The 23,265-nt window shown below is 33.9% G+C and overlaps 1 protein-coding gene across 7 annotated transcripts in view; it reads left to right on the forward strand.

Annotated features, from left to right (window-relative positions):
• LOC126003964 (neurexin-3-beta) overlaps positions 1-23,265 on the forward strand; it is a 1,607,127-nt gene that overhangs the window by 577,784 nt on the left and 1,006,078 nt on the right. For all 7 annotated transcript variants that reach the window (XM_049770305.1, XM_049770308.1, XM_049770307.1 and 4 more), the window contains one exon: positions 4,305-4,331. In XM_049770305.1, the coding sequence (XP_049626262.1) occupies positions 4,305-4,331 (27 nt within the window). The remainder of the gene's footprint in view (positions 1-4,304; positions 4,332-23,265) is intronic.

The following is a 23,265-nucleotide window of genomic DNA, read 5'->3' on the forward strand; positions in this document are numbered from 1 at the left end:
CAATAGCCAGGGGCCAGTTGTCTACTTCCCTGAATGACAACAGAAATAATAAAGGCATAATATATTTTTAAAATAAAATTCAACAAACTACAAGAAAAGCCACACGTTTTAACACTCTATTTGTTTCTATAGAACAGGAAGCAACAGATATAATGGTTATTCAATCTAACAAGTCAAGGATTCTTGCAAAAAAGTGCACTGTCTACACAGACACCATTTCTTTTATGTTTTGATGTTGTTTTGTGAAGATTAGAAAGCCATTGTTAAAGTAAAAAAATGAAGGGTAGAGGGAGATAAAAGATGAGGAAATAGACACGTTTTTCTCTTACACACACACACACACATACACACACACACACAGAGTAATCGATTCTATGTGCAATCATTGAAGCATTGTTTTTACTATTTTTAAACTCTGCCTTAAGTCTGGGAGAATGCTTTTTTAAAAACCCAGCTTTGCCTCTTGACTCCTTTTTGTATGATCACTCTGCCTCCTCCTGAGTTGAAACAAATTAGGCAAAAAAGACCTAGGTCCTCCCCTGTGTGCACTGAATTTCTCAAGAAGCATTGAGACTTCTCATTTCTCTGAAGGGTCTGGTTTATCACAAGGATTGAGTTAAATTTCTTCAAATTCCAGGCATGAAAAAAAACTGAACTTATAGTCTCAGTGCTTTTGTGAACACAAGTCTTCCTTTTATATGAAGGTTATCATTCAGCCCCTCCCATAAGTAGACCCTCCATGAAAAATGTTTGCATCTTTCTCCTTGTCACACTTTCAATTTTTCCTTTTCTTGAATAGAGAATATATATTTCCAGGCAGTTTCCCCCAGAACTAGTTTAAAGGCTCATTTTGTCCCTTTACTCCATCTCAAATTGTATCTTTTTTTTCGAACTTAGCAAAGATGATATTTTAGTTGAAATTGGTCACACAGGTGAAGACATGACAAAATACTTACTATATTTCTCTGTGATGTAAGACAACTCCTTTATGGCAAGGGGCTAGGATCTTCCAAGGGCCTTGCCTAATGGAAGCAGCCTCCTATGTTAACTATAAGCAGAAATATCTACTTTGTGTGGCAACTTCTTGAGGCTTGTGAGGCTAATTTTTGTTCAACCATAATTTGATTCCTTAAATATTTTATTATCATGTAATATTACATAATAGTTAAATGGTTTTTTTGTACATACCCAACTTGGCTTTAATCTTTGGCACTATATATGATCCTCCAGAATTCAGGAGTAGAAGTCCTTGAGGGAAGAATATCCAAAAGTAAGCCAGGACTTTGTCAAATATAACCAAATAAAATAAAATAAAATAAGATTTTTAGACCTCTGCTTTAATTTCAAAATTGTATTTTAAGTCTTAAGAAAATATTTTATGCTGATTTTTACAAAGAAGCCTGCCATTTCATAGTATATGGAAAAAGTAGATAGCATAGCAGGGTATAAACTGCTACATCAGCTGGATTACCCGCTGCCTCCACAAATCAATACAGATGTATCTAATATGCAACTATCTTTATGACTTTTTCTTTCATGATAGCCACCTTTCAAACATACAGAAAGAAAAAATTCTCCATGGTGCCTGGATTCATATTAATTCTTTGTGAGCCTCAGCAGAGGGCCAGAAAATTTCCTTAATGGTGCAAAAATTATGTCCTCCAGTTTGATTAATTGGTTGGAATGACCCCAAATGTTTTCTGCCTGAAAATACTATCTTAGTATCGTGTGCTATATGGACATCTCTGATAAGCTACAGAGCCTAGAAATTAACCTCTTTCATGCTCAATTCAAAATGCATCAATATTGAAAAGACAGTTTTTCTTCATTCACTAGAATATCCCAAAAGGCTAAAAAAAAGTGAGTATCATGCACACACAATTCACACTTACGCTTGTACATTTATCCCAAACTCCAGCCCAAAGTTACATCTGAAAGAAAACTCCAACAACTACTAGAGATCTAAAAACAAAACGAAACGAAACGAAAACAAACAACAAAAAAAAAAAACTTCCCACATTTAATTCCCTTGATTTTTATTTTCATTAGGAAATACATACTAAAGATAACACCCCTGATCAGAGCCTATGAACAAGAAACAAGGGCTTAATTCTTCTCCACTAACTACTTCCTTTACATGTAAATTAACAGAACAGTTTTTTTTTTTAAAGTAGGCTGACAATAACCAGTTAGTTGTTTGCCCTTTAGAAGAATGGACACTTGTACATGAGTTTAAAGACAACATTTAGATCATGGAACCATTTCAGTGAGCCCAGAAGGATGAGCTCCACCTACCAAATCTTCCTAACCCTGTTTTAAGAAAGAAATTCTCAGCTGCTTAGCAACAAAAGGAGAAAAACACTCCTTATGTCTAGTTCTTGGTTTGTTGATTTAGAAGCCTTTTCCCTTTTCCCTCTCTGAAGCATGATCATTCACCCCATTCCCCTTGCTCTTTAGTATGCCAAGACATTTTTCCAGCTTTGGGTGCTGGTGAGTGCAACCAGGAGCTGAAGTTCCAGTCCTCCATTCCTCCCATTCTTCCTTCCCTGTCATCTCCAGGGGCATGGCCTTCTCTGTCTGGTGATCGTACCAGTTGCTCCAGGGCTGTTTGCTCCCACTTTTCTGTTGCGGTTGACGACACATGACAAACCTAACCGCACGAAACCAAACTCAGATTTTTCTCAAGAGATGTTCTATAGGGGAACAAATATTGCTTCCTGCCTCCTTCCCCAGAATGCTTGGATACTTATAAATTGCTTCTATCTGGATTTCACCTAGTTCCATTCTGCCCTGTCATTTGCCACTGTTTCCTCTTTCACTCACTCGCTTAAAAATGGCTGACTTTGGGAAATTCAAATAGTGGCATTGTCCTTCAAAACTCTTGGGGCAGCCCAAACTAGAAGAAGGGCACAGTTTCTTATTGTAATTTTTTTCTGTGACTTTCTTCTGTTTCCTTCATCATTTTACTTCGACCTTTTTAGTTTCTAAGCTTAGGCAAATTCTTATTGGAATTTCACCATCTCAAATCAATCCTAGTTCAAATTGGGCATCCTGGTAACAATTTACCTGAGCCATTTCTTTCACTATTTCTGCTCAGTCCCCTACTAACACCACTGACTCAACTCAATACTTTTATTTCATATGTCTTACTCTAGACATATATGAATACAATGATAAATAATCTGAATATTGACAGAATACTGTGCCAGGTTACCAGGATCAGAAAAGTACTCTATTCCACTTGGAATTAATTATTTTTTTTTTGTCTTTAAGATGCAGAATCATAGAGTGAAGTAGGGAGGATGTCAAAGGTGCTGGAGAACTCCTCCCCATGTACCTGTCTCGCCTTCTCCTAGAATGCTGTAGGCGCCTCATTTAGCCTGAACATTCAGGCAGGAAGACGGAGACTAGATTCATGAGGGGGTTGGTCTGGGAACCTTTGAAAAAAGAACAGATAACCCTATGGATGGTGATCACACCATAAAGCTCCTCTCACATTGCACCCAACCCCACCTCTCTAAAATCTGGGATGGGTATTTGTGCGGTTAGCTGTTTGCAAGTGGCCATTTTATGACAGGAAATGACCAGGTGGTGTTAACCCTTTCCTGATCTGTGTGAATACTGGCAAGTCTGCCTACACAAATTTCTATATCATCTTTGGGACCCAACCTCAGAGAGGGTGGGATGATTTTAGAGGGAAATTGTTTTTAGAAAAAAGAGAAAGGGTTAAATACTGCACTGAGAAACTTCATGGACAGTATTTTTTTCCAATAATACAATGTGTCAGACTTGAGATATATTTTTGGAACATGAATACAAAAATTGTGTGGACGCTACTTTCAAAGATAATTTCAAAGCAAATTCAGCGATAGAGAGAAATAGAATTCAACCTGCATTTAGTGAGGAATTTTCCCCCTAATTTTCCAAGTTTAATACATTTCAAAATTTTATCAACCAGTTCTGAAATACTTCAAAGATATTAATAGACTATTTTTTTGGAAAACAAACAAAAAGTTTACTTGGTGTCTCTCGTGGATATATATGTATACCAGTATATATCTCTATACATATGTGTATATATATATATGTGTGTGTGTATATATATATGTATCCAACTTTACTAAGCAATATACTGTAAATATACACCCACCCTTAAACTTGTGCATACTGTATATATATATATAAAATGGCCACATTTCTTGCGTGTGTCTGTCCCCGGAAGGGTGGACTGATTGTTTTTGGATGTCTGCAGCTGTTACCTTGAAGGATGCAATTTCATCTTTCATTTATTTTTCCCCATCTAGACTGTATCAGGATAAACTGTAACTCCAGTAAGTTTTCCCTCAAGTTTCATTTTGTTCTTTAAAAAAAATGACTTTATTTTGTTTACTGTTTTATAAGCTTGTTTTTATTTCAATTATTTTATTTTTTGACTATGGATTTGTGGGAGGAATAGGGTTGGTGAGTTGAAGGATGGGGTAATGGTTAAAGTGTTATGTGATTTAGGGTGTGGCTTCTGATTTGGGTCAAGTTGTCTCTCCTCTCCTGCCATTTTTCTCAAAATGCAGAAAAGGAGAAAAAGGCCCAGGATAATGAAATGACTTGAAGATTAATTGAATGATAAATTGCTGTTTGGAGAACAAAATCCATAGAATTGGGTAAAAAAGTTTAGAGCAACCACAATGCACTTCTCCACTATTAAATGTATCAGAAAAATATAAACAAAGTTCATGATCCAAAGGTCACTGCCAACTCTGGTATTACTTTTGTTCCTTTATTGTAGTTTTCTTATGAAGGGTGCTAAAAGTATTACTTTCTGTTAATGTACCATTTGAGATCAAGATTTGAAACATAGAGATCCTTGGAACTATTTCTGCCTGAAATTTTCATTCTGCCTATTCAGATATTTCATATACAGGAAGATAGTTTAATAAGGTAGAGATTGCTACTCTTACTACTCATGCATTTCATCTTCTGCCCAGAAATGAGCATTATCTGGTCAATGAGGTAGGTGATTAGAAGAGAAAAGGGGTTGAGAGAAAGAACAGACCTAGATGATAAAAGGAAGAGCATGTCTTGATATGTATAGATTATTATGTTACAGTAATTAAATAGCAATGAACACACTATGATACTTAGGTTATTATCATTGATAAATGCTTCCCCAAATTTCAATGCCTCAACTAAGTCTTGATTTGTTTATGTGTCAGGTAGTGTTGAATGCCACTTCACAGCACTCCTGGTCATCTTTCTTTGAAGAAGCAATTTAAATATCTAATACTCTTCCTTGTCCTTGTATACCACCTAAGGGTTCTTTACTCCCAGGAAAATCTACATGGAAATAGAGAGATTTTTTGGGGGTGATTATATAGTATAGTTTATTATATTTCCTGAAAGTTACTTTGATAACCATTTTCATTTGACAGATATGATTGTGTGCTAAAAATAATAGAAACTTGGAAATATATTCTTCCTGATGGACTTAGGACTTAGGACATTGGAAGGTTGAATATCAGATATAGCTTCTTAGTATTGTCTTCTTAATTTTGACCTATTTCTTTTCAAGGTTCTTTCCATAAAAACTAATTCAGAAAAAATTAATTAATTAACTAATTCAGAGAAAAATCCAACTTTCTAATTTTTTTAGTATATAAAATATTTTGAAGAGGACAGCTAGTTTGATCTTCTTCCTTGAAAGATGTGTCATTAAGATAACAAACTACTATGCCTAAATCTATTTTTGTCTGTGATTATCCATGTAAATTAGGAACAACAACAACAAAAAAGTGTAAGGAACCTATATAGTTACTTCCTATAGTATTTTATGTTTGTCCTTGCATTTTTTCAGTACAACTTTGTCTAATTATGATGTGTTTAGGCATTTATAATTAGCCATATATTCTCATAATATTTAGGTTATTAAAATTGCAATTAAAACACCTTTTCTCAAAATCTGGAGTTATCTTTTTTGCTAAGCAAACATGTTTAGAATTTCAGTACCACAAAATTCATTCAGTGTAAGCCAGTAAATTTTACCCAGTTATTTTTTTTTAAATAAGCTACTCAGATATCACCACACTTATATTTTAGAATACCTCATTTACCATGTTTCATATGCCTTTGCAATTAATCCCTGATCCTATCTGGCTGTGGGGAACTACTTTGATATGCCTTTACTCTATACATTTTTATCTTTATGATACTTTATATAAATGTAGCCATTAGTGTTGGCTTCTTTAATAGAAATTTTATAGCATGTCTATAAGACTTTCTCTATTTCATGTTAGTTTATAGAAGGCAGTAAGTTAGAAATTGATTCTACAAATTTATTGGAGAACTCTGAGACTTAATATTCAGATATTCAGGGTATCAGAACTTGCTTGAGTTTCTCAACCTATGCAATAACTTGAAATTAACTTATTTTTGTGGGGAAACCCAGAAATATTCAAAAGTTACTCTTGTCTGTGCTCAGGAATGACCCTGGCATTGCTTTTGATACCATATAGGATGCCAAGTATCAAACCCCATTTATCCAGGCAAATGATTGAACTTGCTAGGCAAATGCCCTACCTACTATAGTATCTATCTGGCCCTGAAATTAAATTTTTATATATAATATATTAAGAAGTCAAGAAAATCAATCAAAAGACACACTTTACATTTATTTTCTTGGAAAAAGTATGCTTTCTCTAAGACAGAGATGCCAGTGGACTTCCTAAATCTAATAAAATAATTATTTATGGGCTAGATATACTACATCATATAAGGCATATGATTTTCATACTAACACTGAACTTAGTTCAGTGTCCAGCACCACATATGGTACCCTGAAACCTGCCAAGAGTGAGCATAAAGTCAGAAAAAGTCCTTAGCATAGTTAAATGTGTCCTCGAAACAAAATCTATTCAGTGTCACAAAGCCATTTTCAAAAGGAGATGTGTGACCGAAGATGTATATTAATATGGAACACAGTATAGAAAGAACCAAACTTGTTGCAATTCAGAATTTAGATAGGGATCCAATTCCAATTTTAAATTGGAATATGAAATCAATTTTGAATTCCCGTGATCAATATTTAACATATTAAAACAATTAATTGGGTGAATGCATTAGAGAAAACTCACAATTCATATTGAGCAGAAATTGAATAGGAAAAACACAACCACAAAATATGAGTCCTCTAAAATCTTTAGTGCTGAGGTATGTAACTGGACTCGGGGTAATGGAGAGTCAAAAAGTATATGTGATGTTTCTTTGGAGTTAATTTTAATTGTTGGCTTGCAGTAAAAACTAATTAAAACCAGTGTCCTATTTTATGCAGAACAAAGACAATAAACATGAATCTTAAAAAAATAAAAACTAGAATTAAAAGGCATTTTATTTTATTATGCATCTTCTTTGTCCCATTCCTGGCATCATTGACACTTGGGTGGAAAATTTTGAGATGACTCTGCAACAAAATTTAGAAGAAAAAAACTAAGAACAGAGAACAGATGGTTAGAACTACAAAACCCTTCTCATCAACTCAATGTCTAAGTTCATAGTCAGTCTATAATAGATTCTTAAGTTATTTCTGTAATAGGTGTGGAGAGTCATCTTAGTACCTGTTTCTTCATTGTGAAAGTACAAAAAGTGTGATTGATTTGCAGTCTTAGTTTGAGATGGAAAAGGCTTCCTTCTTGCCTTTCACTCTTGTGTCTGGCTGTCATTTTAATAACAGTCTTAACGAATAATTGCTTGAGTTTCAAATCAAAGCCCTTCCCTCCTTCCTTAAAGATACAAACTGAATTTAGTTCTATCCAAATTTGAATATATTTATGAACTCCTCCAGTAATTTTTTTAGGAGGTGTATTTTCTGAGAAACCAATCAGGTAAATAGTTAAAGAAATCATTTAATTCTTCTTTATTTTTTTTCATTTATCTGCTCCAAATGTTTGTTCAGAGAAATGATTGCTTCCAAAGATTTGTGTGGTGCTTTCTACTGAAGAGAAGACAATAAAAAAGAGAGATATTTGAGCATAGAAAGAGTAATTGGCCATTCTGTTTGTCAGTGATCTTCAGAAAAAGCCCTTTTCTTCTGTCTACTGGTTCTTTCTCAGTTCTTGGTTTCCAAGATGCAGAAATTTTTTTTTTTTTTTTTTTTTTTTTTTTGGTTTTTGGGTCGCACCTGGCGGTGCTCAGGGGTTACTCCTGGCTGTCTGCTCAGAAATAGCTCCTGGCAGGCACGGGGGACCATATGGGACACCGGGATTTGAACCAACCACCTTTGGTCCTGGATCGGCTGCTTGCAAGGCAAATGCCGCTGTGCTATCTCTCCGGGCCCAGAAATAATTATCTTCTAAGATCTTATGTTTTTTGAATGTTAGGTTTCACTCAGGGCTAATATCCAGGTTACTCCTGGCTCTGCACTCAAGCATTATATTTGGTGGTACTCAGGGGACCATAGAGGACGCTGGAGATTGAATCAAGGTTAACTACTTGCAAGAGGAGTACCCTACCTATTGAGAGGCACTGGCTTTTCTGAATCTTATTTTTTTTAATCTTTTGACTATCATTATTAAGACTTTACATTTCATATTATACTGCTAACATTCACCATTCCCTATTTTAGTACCTACTATCCCCAACTTTGCAAATTCTCCAGTATTACACCAGGTAGTTTTCTGTGGCAGTTTTCACCAAACATATAGCACTGCAGTTTGAGAAGTCGGGCCTTTGATTAAATTTGGGCTATTGCTGGACTTACTTCATCTGGAGGAATATTTAAAAATCTGCAATAAGGCTATTTCCAGTTCAGATATTTTATGTTGCAAAAGAACAACAAAGTTGGCAGTCATCACGGTGAATCGAACTAACTCTGAGGTACCAGGAGTATTATTAAAGAAAACAATTCCCTTTTCTGGATAAATTCTGGGAGAAATCACCTGTTTGCATGGTTCAAGTTCCATGAGGCTGGCGGTACCTAAGAGGCATGTGGTTCCAAAAACAGGTATGAACTTCTTGTTGGTTTCAGAGTTGTTTGCTAAAATGAATGACTGTAATATATATTTGTCTTTTACCTGTCTGATTGCAAATAAATCATTAGCCCATTTCATTCTCTCTGTTTCAAGCCATGCACAGTATGAATGGAGTGAACTTCTGTACATTAAATATGAGTATTTCACAGTCTATGGCTAAAACTGTCACTAAATACCAATTTTGATTTTTTTCTCTCCACACTAAAACTAATTAGGGTTTCTACAATTTTTTAAGAAGAGATAATATAGATAATATATTATGGAGATTGGGAGTTTGTATACATACTTATTTTTATTTAGGTGATGTAGACCTACACCAACTAATTACTTTTAATTTGAAGATTTACTAATTTACCTATAACAAGATCCAATTTTTCTATTTAAATGTAGAGAAAAATAAATAAAATGCCATATTAAAAAAAACAGGAAAATAGCCTTCAAGTACTCAATGCCACTATGTAATCATTTTTGTCAGAGAAGGGTATTCAGAATCTTGCCACTCTTATTTATGAATTACACAGAGGCACAGAATATAAGAGAGCCAGAAAAGTGATATTTTATGAGTAGGCCATTCCCAAAATACATATTTGAAAGCTATCAGTATTTACTTTATATGCTTTCTCTGCACCTGTTTGCCTAATATCCCTTTCTCCCCTTTTGCTTATCATCACAGCACACTCAATTTCTAGGGTTTTGGCAAAGGTATTATCATGTGGGTGGCTCTTGCTTAATTTAAGCATATTTTGGTGGATGGCAGTTAAATATACTAAATTTATGGTTTTCTTCTTTTATATTTCTCTGCATCTCTAAGATACCTGAGTAATTCTTCTTTATTCTTGGAACTACCAGAACTAAATTGTTCATTTCCCTTTCACTCAAAAGATCAACTTGGAATTTCAACCAGGATGGTTGACATTGTATTGTTAAAGTCTTTATGGAAATAAATTATAGAACCTTTTTTGGTATCAATTTCAAGACTTGAATAATCATTGCTACTAGCCATTCTCCTGAATTTATTACTTCTCTTATGAGCATGTTAGTGGAATTATAAAACTACAAAGATCTTATAAATCATAATATATTCTCTACCAAGCTGTCAGTATCAGAATGAAACTTTGTTTTCATATTAATTGATTATATTATTTTTCAATTTTTATCAAAATAATTTAAAAACACCCAATCTAGTATTGACTATATTTTATTACATAAATTTTCTGTTGTTATCTATTTTCTTACAAACTTAAAATCTCAGTGGAAATTTATCAGTAGTGAAAGTAATAGCTTTGAGTAAGATTCTTCCTACATATTTATGTATTCTTCATAAAAAACACCCATCCCAAATGGGTTTATTTTTAGAGTTAAAAATTTTTAAACAAAAATGAGAACTATCAAAATATTCCTTCTTATCTCTAATATTAGTTCCAAAATCTTCTTTTATGTAGTAATAAAAATAACTATTTTAGCATAATCTTTTAGGAAAATAAATCTCATAGAATACAAAATACAGAATTTTGTTTTGATTTTTGTTTTGGGACTACACCCAACTTTGCTCATAAATTACTCTTGACTCTGTAATTAGGGAACACTTCTCATGGTGCTCAGAGGACCATAAGTTGTGCCAGGTATTAAACTTGTCTTATTTGGATGTAAGCAAGTGCCCTGCCTGCTATAATATCTCTCTGGTTTTATAATATAAAGTTATAACCATATTCTCCTCTTTTCCTTATTTCTCCTCAAATAACACATAGTCCTCATAACACATCGTTATGATATTCTTATAAATATTTATTTGGGTGAGCATTGCAAATTGAACTATAATCAGTTGTGTTCAATGCTTACTCCTAGCTCTGTATACATGACTAATTTCTAGTAAAGTTTGAAGGACCATACGTAGTGCTGAGAATTGAATCTGGGTTGGTCATGTGCAAAGCAACCAACTTATAGCCAGTATTATCTCTCTGGCTTTGAATGTTATTTATTTAACTTAAATTTTATTAAGTACTATTCCATCTAGGAAAATAAATGTTTATTTGATCTAATTAGGACATTCTAATGTAGTTTTTTTTACTGTTATCAAAAGTAAGAAATAATATATTTTTCTTCATTAGTTTTTACATACAAGTAAAGATATTTTTTGGGGAATATTAGCATAAAATGGAATTACTTGGTAAGAAATAATTGTATTATAAATACAAAAAGCATTGAAAAATTATATTCCAAAGACTGTACATATTTATAGTCCTATAAGCAAGAGATTGTTTCTTCTCACTCATGCCAAACATTGCATTATCAACATTTTTATTACTTTTTTTCATAATAGCACTATAAAATGTTGCTGCCTCAGATTTAAAGGAGACCTTATTGTCACCAAAAGGTCTTTTCCATTCATCTTTTTAATTCTTCAAATTTAAGGATCTTGTCAGTCAAAACTTTGGTGACCATTATTCTAGAAATCTTGTAAAAGAATTCTGCTATAACAGCATTTCATATGTTAAGCTTTTTTTTCCCTCAAACTATATGATAGAAACACAGCACTCTCTCATAGTAATTTTATGTCATGTTTCTCCTATATACCTGTCTTTGTTGGAATCCCAGGAGAGAGACACAGACTAATTTTAGTGCATCTACCAAGAACAAGGCAGGCATGGCAGCAAAGAGTATATTCTTGTCTCTACCACTAATGTGACATGTTCCTTATTTCAACATTCAGTGTATTAGAAATACCATAAAATAGTTCTTTCAATATTTACTCTCTGAACAAGAATAGAACCTGGGACAGAACACTTATTCTGTTCTAAAAGTAATAGTTTTATTACTGCACTTAATGTTATCATAGCATTGCAAGTGAAAAAATGTGATGTTTTGAGTGCTGTATTGTTAAAGAATGATAGTTATATATTCTTGAGAATAACACTTGAGAGATAGATCAATGAAAGCCTATGAAATGGGGCTTTCAATTTTCTCCAGTTAACTAATCAGGAAAATATCAATTTTTTCAAGACCATTACAATTTTATGAGAGTCTATATCAAACTCATTACTATTAAGTCATTGAAACCATCTTTGTACTTTAAATATTTTCCCTCATAGTATTATAAAAAAACAATAACAATGACCCAGAACTAATAAAAATATTTTGACTTTTTAAGTTCTTTAATTTTGGAATTTTAATATTTTACTAAAAGCTTAACAGTGCTCAAGAATAAAATCAACTTTAAAATGTACAGATAATAAATAATATTATATTTGTGACATTAATTTAATCTATTAGTATTAATTTTATATCAGCTAACCATTAATTGAAATAAAATAATCACATTCATAAGAGTTTTCAGACTAAAACATTATTGCATATTTGACTTCCTTGGCACATTCCTATGAGAGATTGGAAGTCACAAAGTCGAAGCTAATAAAGGAGAGTAACAGAGGAAAATATTTTTATGAGATATTGTATTTGGGCCTAAATCATTTGTTGAAGTAGATTGTGAAGAGTAGGTATGAGTGACTAATGTTGAAATTATATATTTGAGTAAATAATAGTATTATTGAAGTTATATATATATATATATATATATATATATATATATATATATATATATATATATGCCAGACAACGGCTGGTTACTATGTCTAGATTAAATATATACAGAACACAGATAAGTACAAAAGTCATGACCAAGCAGCCATTAGAAATATAATATATATCTGCCAAGACTTGACAGCAGGGTGAAAGAGATACTCGAAAGAAAGAAAGAAAGAAAAAGAAAGAAAGAAAGAAGAAAGAAAGAAGAAAGAAAGAAAGAAAGAAAGAAAGAAAGAAAGAAAGAAGAAAGAAAGAAAGAAAGAAAGAAGAAAGAAAGAAAGAAAGAAAGAAAAGAAAGAAAGAAAGAAAGAAAGAAAAAGAAAGAAAGAAAGAAAGAAAGAAAGAAAGAAAGAAAGAAAGAAAGAAAGAAAGAAAGAAAGAAAGAAAGAAAGAAGAAAGAAAGAAAGAAAGAAGAATAAAAAGAAACGTTCCATTTTTTCTCTAGCTCACACCACATTTGTGTAAGGAGAGGCTTCAAGTGGTGCTCAGGGTCCTTGAGGGGTGAGGAAGTTTTTCTCATGCTTTGAGGTTGCCTTCCAGGCAATTTTCTGGTGCCTCCAGGGCTGCACCCTTAATCCAGGGTTTGAATTGAGATGCAAACATGGAAAACTTGTGCCTTCACTTATTAACTCTTTACCTTCTAAAGCTATTTTTATGTGCTTGTTGTGATTATTATTTGTTCCCTGGGCTGTAGGATGCAAGTTTTTCACCTCTTAGTTTGCTTCCTTCAGATATATTGAGTTCCTTTCCTCTCAATGATCATTCAGGAAAGTATTTTAGCATTGATAATTTATCTCGATTTACTTTATAATTTAATTGGGTATTTTAATCCAATTCTCTAGATATTTTTAAAGTCTAGATAAATTATCAAAACTAAAAGAGATTATTTTTGACTCATAAAAGTAAGAAGTGAAGGTTATAACAAAAGACAAGAAAAAAACATATGCTAAGAAACATAGGCCCTCCCAATGTACAGAGATAGAAGCAACTTTTTGGTTACCATTTTAAAAGAAAAAACGGGAAAGAATCGGTTTCTTTTACTTCTAATATCAGAATCACTTTACTCTGTAATGTAAGATATTTTAAATGAGTGGAGTTTATTTTTATTTGCATTCGTTTTTTGGGGGGAGGGAAGGCACACCCGACAATGCCCAAGGGTTATTCCTAGCTCTGTGCTCAGAAATTGCAGTTGGCAGGCTTCAGGGACCATATGGGATGGGGGGATCAAACCCAGGTCCATCCTGGCTCTGCTGGTGCAAAGTAAATGTCCTACTGCTGTACAATGTATCACTCTGATCCTCTGAAGTTTGATTTTAATGTACTACATTTTATTTGTATAGCTTTTATTTAACATCCGGCAAAATAAGTTCATGAAAGTTTAGTAAATAAAATATATATTTTTTATTTTCGTTGTTCTTTATTCAATTATTGCATGAACACTTAGATTCTAGTTGCTGATAGTCAATGTAGAAATTTATAGTACACATTTTCCATTTTCTTTCCTTTTTTTTTTTTTTTTTTTTAGTAAAAACAGGTTTTATTTGAAGAGGTAGAGGATTAGAAAGAGAGTGAGAGAGGGGTAGAGAGAAAGTAAGAAGTAATGCATGAGAGAGGGGAGAGGGAGAGAGAGAGAGAGAGAGAGAGAGAGAGAGAGAGAGAGAGAGAGAGAGAGAGAGAGAGAGAGAGAGAGAGCACTTCTCCAAAGTTGGAGAATGCTGGTACACAATCTAGCAGGAAAGTAGGAAAGTCAAAATCTCAAGAGAGGAGTTGGGGGTGATGATATGCACCATGTACTCAGGCAGCACAAGTGTTTTCCAAAAAAGATGCAGAAGATATTCTCTCAAAGACTTTTACTTCATGACCTATTTTATTTTCCCCTCCTATTTGTTTTCTTTTTTCTTTTTCTGTTTTTTTGTTTTTTTTTTTTGGGGGGGGCACACTCGTTTGATGCTCAGGGGTTACTCCTGGCTAAGCGCTCAGAAACTGCCCATGGATTGGGGGGACCATCTGGGACGCCGGGGGATCAAAATGGTCCTTCCTTGGCTAGCGCTTGCAAGGCAGACACCTTACCACCTCACCGGCCCGTTTTCTTTTTTGTTTAAGATTTTTATTTAAACTCTATGTTTACAATGTTGTTCACACAGTTTACACACACACACACACACACACACACACACACACACACACACACACACACACACACACACACACACACCATACATGCAGGTAGAGTTGTTTATAATTGAGTTATAGTCATTCAATGCATTAACAACCTTCACCTAAATTTCCCTAAGTGCACTTGTGCTTTAGGTGCTTAGGATCAACCTCAACAGTTTCCCTTTCACCCTCCCTGATGCATTCTCCCCCCCCCCCCCCATCCTCTCCGATTCCCACTTCCTTCTCATGCTGGCATTTCACTTATTTTATTTCTCTCTATATATATCACACTCTCTCTCTTTTCCTTTTTGACATTGTTGTTTGCACTACTGTCATGAATGTCACTATCATATTTTCTTTTTTCTTAGAAAAATTAGAACTAAAATAATGTCCAGAGTTTTCACATATTATTTTTAGGGATTATTCAGTATTTAATTAAATTCCATTTTTTTTCTAAATGTTTTTGTATTCTTCAGTTAAAATTTTGAGCATTGTCTACTGAGCTATATTTTTACCCTGACTTTTCTCCATCTTTCCTCAGCCAGCCTTCTTTTCCTCATCCTCTTTCAAGTCCTTCTTTTTCTTCCCCTTCTTCATGCTGCTTTTCTTTCAAAGCTAATATTTCAAGCTTTGACATTTTTAATATGCATATTGTCTTTTTATTTTTTTCTTGTGTTTTCAAAATTTCTTTTTACAGTAGCATCAATGTTTTTCTCAAGTGATACTATAAGCTTTAAAGGGTTCTTTAATAATTATTCATTTTAGGCACAATTTTTATCTCGAAAGTTAAGTAAAAACAATTTGTAAATAAAGTTTGGGGGCTAATGTGATTATTTTGCTAAAATATTATCAACCAAAAGTGCCCATATCTGCTTAGTAGCAGAATACATGCCTCTCTTTTACTTTCTACATATATACAATATGCATATTACATATGGTATTTTTTCAGCATTCAATATATATGCCTACAATTAAAACATTTACTTAATACAAATATATAACCTATATATTTATAAATCTGACAGATTTAACTTCTATATTTAGAGGAGATTTAAGATATTGCAGAACAGTTGGCCACAAGTATAAATATTCTGACTAATAGACATCTATGCAAACACAGATTTTCTTTTCATTTAAAATGTCTTTTATTTCTGTGATATGCAATATTATTTATATTGATATACAGGCTGTGATATACAATATTATTGGAGGTTTTCCATGTACATACTTTCAACACCACATCCTTCATCAATGTACCTCCCTCCCTCAAAAATCTCAGTGCTTCTCTTTCCCTTTCAAGTTCCCTCTACTAACTTGGTTGTGCAGTATTATTATCCTGTTATATTGATTTTAGCCCTTTGTTACTTTTTTGGTGAGCACAGCTTCTTTTAAATCATCTTGGAAAAGAAATCTTTGAATTCAGTATATATTCCTTCTATACAATATGTAATAATTGTTCTCTTGACTCAGAGACTAAAATCATAGAGCTCTCTGAGTTGGGGTTCATTAGCTATTAGGTAAACAAACTCAACAGTATGCATTTTTCTTTTAAAAACTAAAGTTATCTCAGAAAACGTGTAAGCATATAATATCTGGACACATAATGCTATGCAATTGTATCCTCTGCCTGATGTCCATCTCTTATCAGCTGCCTTGTTCCTATTGCTCAGGAAGTTCCAGGCTGGAGAAAGAGAAACAGGCTACGGTATTGAGGAGAAAGCAAAAGATGTGGTATTTAAATATGGTCATAGAAGTGTCAATCATCTGGAATGACTAAAATTATATTGCAACATCAAAATATAAGAAGCTGTGTGTTCCAAAAGAGACAAAGGTAATAGAAATCATATTCCCCTAGGTAAACTTGTGAACAGTTATGAATTCGGGATCCTCACACTAGGCCTGTTTGGGACATTTTTTTCATTTCTTAATATCATATATTACAAATGGAAACCAAAGCATTTTGAAGCCAGGTGCATTACATGAGGTCTCAGAGGAATTAGTGGCAGATATGAGTATTTCATTTTCAATCAAATTTCAGTATTTGGTTCTCAATCAACTTAGCAATTTTTATCACCTCAATCAAACTATCCTTAAATAATACCATAGGAATTTTTAATTAGAAAAAAAGGTGGGAGAGACCATAGCAAGCATTACTAATTAGAAAGGCAATTATAACTTAAGCCCTTAGATGTAGAATGAGTATAAAAATAAGTGGAATAAAATTTAGACATGTAATCTAATAAATTACCAACAAATGGTATTTTCTATTAAAATGGGCACATTATTATTGAAAGCAATAAGAAAAGGTCTACTTTTCTGTTCCAGGGAGACTAAAAAGTAAAAAAAAAAAATCAATCACTGAAGGTAAAAGATTGAAGGCCTGTTTATTTCTGAGAGTGGTTTTGCTATGATAGTCTGTCAAGAAATTCTTTTTTCTTCTTCCCAGTATCTGAAGCGAAAGAACTATACTATTGAAGAAAAATGATGCTTACATCATTGGTATGCCAAAAGTGGCAGAGGCAGAGCCTCTCAATAAAATAAGAGCAGCAAATGCCCAAGCTAATGTGTATACGATAGCAGTAGACCCAAATAAGTATGAAGAAAAAGCATAAAACTAGCTTATTAGCCTTGCTCTTCTAGCCCATGTTCTCCCATGAACAAGTATTTCTCTTGCTTAACTGTTTTTGCTGCTAATGTTCTCTCTTGAACACATTTATCCTTTTTCTCTCTCACATCTTTTTAAGTAATTTTCAGTAAAATCTAGCTTGCTTCAATAAAAAAAAAAAACTAGCAGAATACCTTATAGAAAAAGTATGTATTTTTCCCATGTCACAGGGAAAAAGAAAACACAAATATGCATAAAAGCCATGTGATGAGGCCATTGGGCAATGATGACTACCTGTTAGTTTCTTCTTAAGAAGAAATCCATAGTTGCATTATTCCTGTTAGGAGTTGGAATGTTTAAAATAGCCCATTTAACTTATTGATAATTTACAAGAAATTTCCCTTTGGAAAAGGAATATTTAAAGATAGCATACCAAATGTCAGAAAGCTGAGTCTTTAGCATAATTTTTACCTAGTAATTACCTAGTATTACCTACTAAATAATAGGTGGTATCTGTTATTTCTCATGACTTACTATCTGCATGCCTGCATTTATAGTAGAAAACAGAGGGTGTGCTCAGCTCTTCAAAGGCATGAAGAGATGAATACTAAGCAGATACAGCTCCCCTTTCAAATTACCCTTAAGCCATTTTTCCTCCTTAGTTATAGTAAAAACACAGCTGCTAATTCTCTACATAAGGAAATTTGAATAAAACTGTGGAAACCTAGCAGTTGTTTTGGAAAGTGCAGCAACTTCATGATAATTATATGTCAGTAATTAGAATAAAACTTATATTAAAATATATTTTTCCTACATGGCAGGTACCAGGATAAGCCACTTGCTTATGCAATATGATTTTATCTTTACCACTTTTTTTTTTATAAAGTAAGATTACAGTTCTCCTTTTAGAAATGAGACATAATCTTATGAAATGCTTTTCCAACCTTAGACCCAAAGTTCCTGATTTTCCTTGGTGCATGATTGTAGTTCTACTTAGATGCTGGGATATTAATGCTTATGTAAAGTGAGTTCACCATCTAGGACAAATACTGAGTGTTTTCATGAAAATAAATACTTCTGGTCACAATAAAATGATTTTTCTTTACACTGTCTTTGTAATCTTGACCTTTCCAGAGTTATGTTTTTTCAATTTAGTTTTACAGGTGTTTAAGTGTCTCATTCTTCTTCATAATTAGTCCCAAAGGTAATTTTTTATCTGCAACTAAAAATCATGCAGAGACTATAAGTTTGGAATTATCACACAGAAAGAGTTTAATCAAGTAGGATGGCCACATGGTCATCAATCATCTCTTCTAAATCATGCTAAATATACTATATACCTTATAGTTCTTATCTAGGTCATGTTGATATTTCTTGACTTTACTCTCCTTCACAGTGGAAATATTGTCTAATGCTGTAGTCTTAATAGACTATGGTTATTCCCCTCTTTAATTAAGCCCTATTGTACCTCTGTTTCCATGCCTATGATTTCTGTTAAAAGCAACATGCACTTTATTCTCTATAACTTTTGATTTTAAATTGTCTGCCACAAAAAGGCAATGGTAATTTGAATGTTTTGACTCTTGCTACATTTGGTTGACTCAGTTTATATGTGCCTTACCTGAATCAATATTCAGATTAATTCTAGTGTTGTATAACATCCTATTTGGCATAAATCTACTATATATAGCACAATACGAGGCATGTAGCTAAATTTTATGCACAGACTTTGAATTCATTAAGTTTTTTCCTTTTTAAAATTTATAATTTAACTTATTCGATTTTCAGAGAGTTTTTGAACAAACATGGCTTTGCTATGTTCAAGTATCAGTCTTCAGTGTTTACATCTTTACTTGGTGTTGAGATAAAATAGTTCTTTTTCCTCTTCCCAAGACCTTTAATTTGTGTTAATAATTTATAATATAATGACTGGAAATGTTGACTCAAAGGAAAAATATGCATGGATAAAAATAGATTTATTAGTAAGAGGGCAATTAATACAAATCTTTACAAAGATAGAAGTTTACTAATGCAAATCAAAACAACAATGAGATATCACTTCACACAACAGAGTCTAGGACACATCATAAAAAAATAAACAATAACAACCAGTGCTGGCATGGATGAAGGTTTCACTGCTGGTGAGAATGCAGACTGTTCCAACTTTTATGGAAAACAATATGGATATTTCTCAAAAACTAGAATTTGAATTTCCTCAGAATCCAGCAATACCTCTTCTAGGGATATACTCCAGAACCACAAAAACACAATACAAAAATACCCTCTGCACTTCTATGTACATTCAGCTCTATTTACAATAGCCAAAATTTGGGAAAAAAAAAAAACAGCTTCCTTACAACAGATGAATGGCTAAAAAACTGTGGTATATCTACACAATGGAATACTATGCAGCTGTTAGGAAAAATGGATTCATAAAATTTGCTTAGACATGAATGGACATAAAGAAATTATGCTGAGTAAAATTAGCCATAGAAAAAGGGATAGGCATAAAATAATCTCACTCATTTGTGGGATATAAGAAAAATAAAGATAGTATGATAACAATACCTAGAGACAATAGAATTGAAGGTCAGTAGATCCATCCTAGTGAAGGAAGTGTTCGACAAAATTGGTGAATGCAATTAAAGTAGATAAGGGTCTACTAGGACAATGATATCTAAAACTACTCAATGTGGATAAGAATTCATTGCTGCAAGGTAAGAAAGTGACATGCACCTCATTTTCATTGACAATAGTTTAGACCACAATGTCAAAAGAGGAAAATGAGAGAGAGAGAGAGAGAGAGAGAGAGAGAGAGAGAGAGAGAGAGAGATGGGGGTTATGCCTGCACTAGAGACAGGTGGAGTTGGAGTGATGGAAATAGGGGAAGTGGGTATTGGTGGCAGGAAAGATGTACTTATGAAGGATGGTGGACATTGTATGACAGAAACCCAACAATGAACGTTTTTTAAGTTAAATTTTATTTTACTTTTGTTTCTATGGGTCACACCCGGTGGCAGTCAGGGGTTGCTCCTGGCTCTGTTTTTAAAAATTGCTTCTGGCAGGCTTAGGGACCATATGGGATACTGAGGATAGAACCCAGGTTGGCCAAGTGCAAGGCAAATGCCCTACTCACTGTGCTATTGTTCCAGACCCAACAATGAACAATTTTAGAACCATGGTGCTAAAATAAAGCAGTTATTAAAAGTAAGAAATTAAAAAAGATGAAAATCTCAGCATATTTTATGAAGCTATCAGAACATCACAAGGACATTCCCTAAAAAAATATAAACCTTTCCTAAATAATGGCATGTTAGAATAATAACATTTACCTTGAGAAAATATGATTTCTAAGCAATATGAATTATTTCACCAAATGATATTTCTCCAAGAGATGTTTAAGGCACAAAATCCTCTTGTGCAGTATCATTGTGTACATGTCAAGTTGTATATACTTTATGTCTAAGCCATTCTAGAGAGAAATCTATACACAGCCTATATCATTTTTAGAGGCGTCTATAAACTTCACACTAATCCTGAAGAAAAGGAAGAAGATGAAAAAAGACAAATATCACCACCAGAACAAGTGGCTGTTTTGATGATGAGAATAGAACTTACAGATTCAGTTCAACCTGCTATGAGGTCCTCGGCTACCTTCTCTGAGCTCCCTCCATTACTAGCAATGACTGTAATCGTCCTTGATGAAGAAAAGTATCTAAATAGCAGTCTGGATCCTGACCATACAATTGTCATCCCAGCATTAAAAGAGGCACCAAAACGCCTGATTGCTTATAATCCTCATGTCTCACAGTTTGAATGGCTCATTGATCATTTGAACTTGTCACAATAGAAACATCAGTTATCCCAAACCTCCTGGGTGCTTGTCTAACCTTTGTAACTTGTCAAAGCTAGTTGCTCCTTTTATAAAAAGGTTTTATAGGAGACAGGACAAAATTCAATGTTTGAGGAAACTGAGTAGACTCAAGATAACTTCCACGATCTTTAGGGAGGACTATTAGGGCAACTGGTTTAATACCTAAGTGAGATGGATTAAAAAATTTTTGTGTCAGCCAAAGGAAAGTCATTTGATTAAGGTGAAAATTTTCATCTTCCAAAGCCACAGCAAGGGCTTAGTCTGTTCCTAGAGGGGTTACTTTATCCTTAGTTAAGTGGTGAAAATAGTATGCATCTATGTGTTTTTCTACAATGAAATGTACGCAGGGGAAATTATATGGACCAACATACTGTCAAAATTTACTTTTGGGCCAGCAAATATTTCTAAGTATAATATACTCACTAGTCCTCACAACAATTATATAGGCACGACTGATTTCATAATCTTTGGAAACCATAAGATTTATAAAATGAAAATGAATCACTCTGCCAAAAGCAAAAAGATCTAGAAAGCTAATTCAGGACTAAGCCTAAAGTGCTTGTCTTGCATGTAGCTGTCCTGGTTTAATTCCCTCCACTTTATAAGATTCTTCACACACAGTGGGAGATCATTTGTGACTTCTGACTGCAGATCCAGGAATTGCTGCTGAACACCATTCAATTTGAGCCCTCCCAAAAGGGACTGAAGAGGTAGTACAGTAGGTAGGGTGTTTGCTTTGTTCAAAACCAATGATACCTAGAACCACAAATGCATCCTTGAGTACCTCAGGAGTGACAAAATGCAGAACCAGGAGAAACCCTGAGCACCTCCAGGTGTGGCTGCAAAACAAAAACTAACCAAAAATGAAGTATAGCAGGAGAGAAAGCAGTTTCCCTTTTTCTTACTTTATTACACATTTTGTACTCTGTGCTGTACTGCCTCAAGCAAGAGAGGATCATGTGGGGTGAAACTGAGAAGTACCCAAAACTGTTCCCATAACTCTTCATGTGGGATGGTGGGTAACCATATTTTCTAGGTGGAGTTGAGAAAAACATGACCAAGGACTTTTTTGTGGCAGCCATACCACTAGATGCCAAGTTTAAACTTCTCTTAGAAAACACAAATTCAAAGAAAACTAGTGCTAGTACTGTGGGTAGGGTACTTGCCTTGCTCATGGCTGATTAGGGTCCGATTGCTTTCACCCATATGGTCAGAAGAATACCAGTAGTAATTCTTTTTTTTTTTTTTTTTTTTTTTTTTTTTGGGCCACACCCGGCAGTGCTCAGGGGTTACTCCTGGATGTCTGCTCAGAAATAGCTCCTGGCAGGCACGGGGGACCATATGGGACACCGGGATTCGAACCAACCACCTTTGGTCCTGGATCGGCTGCTTGCAAGGCAAACGCCACTGTGCTGTCTCTCCGGGCCCAGAATGCCAGTAGTAATTCTTAAACACAGAGCCAGGATAAAGTTCTGAACAGTTGTAATCCCAAAACCAAAATGTTAAGGGAATTCTAATCTTAGCACCCCATTTACACAGGGATTTTCCTGGAAGCAGATCTATATATTGTTGCCTGATTTTTTACAAAGGGGAAACATCAGTTTATATGTTATTGTTTTATCTTTAAGATGCCTATTTGCTCACCATATAAAACATACTGCGGACTGGAGAGATAGTAGAGCATGTAGGTGCCTTTCTTTGTATTCAGCTGACCCAGGTTTGATCCTAGTCACAGCAAATAGAGCTAGGAGTAAGCACTAATAACCACTGGATAGGGTCTTAACAACAAGAAAAAAATAGAACAAAATACTATTTATATATATATACACACACACCTATTGTAAATAACTTGGTTTATTCTAAATTTTGGTAGATTTTAATGCTGCTTTTTATACATTACCAGTGGCTCCACAATGCCTTCATTTAGGGTCACAGATAAATTATGACTCCTTTGAGCTTCCTTTTTATAAATGCTTACACAGTGGCATCCAATAATGCATTACATTTTCCTGACCAATGAAAATAAGTTT

Source organism: Suncus etruscus, chromosome 3 (assembly GCF_024139225.1).
Source record: "Suncus etruscus isolate mSunEtr1 chromosome 3, mSunEtr1.pri.cur, whole genome shotgun sequence".
Lineage (NCBI taxonomy): Eukaryota > Metazoa > Chordata > Mammalia > Eulipotyphla > Soricidae > Suncus > Suncus etruscus.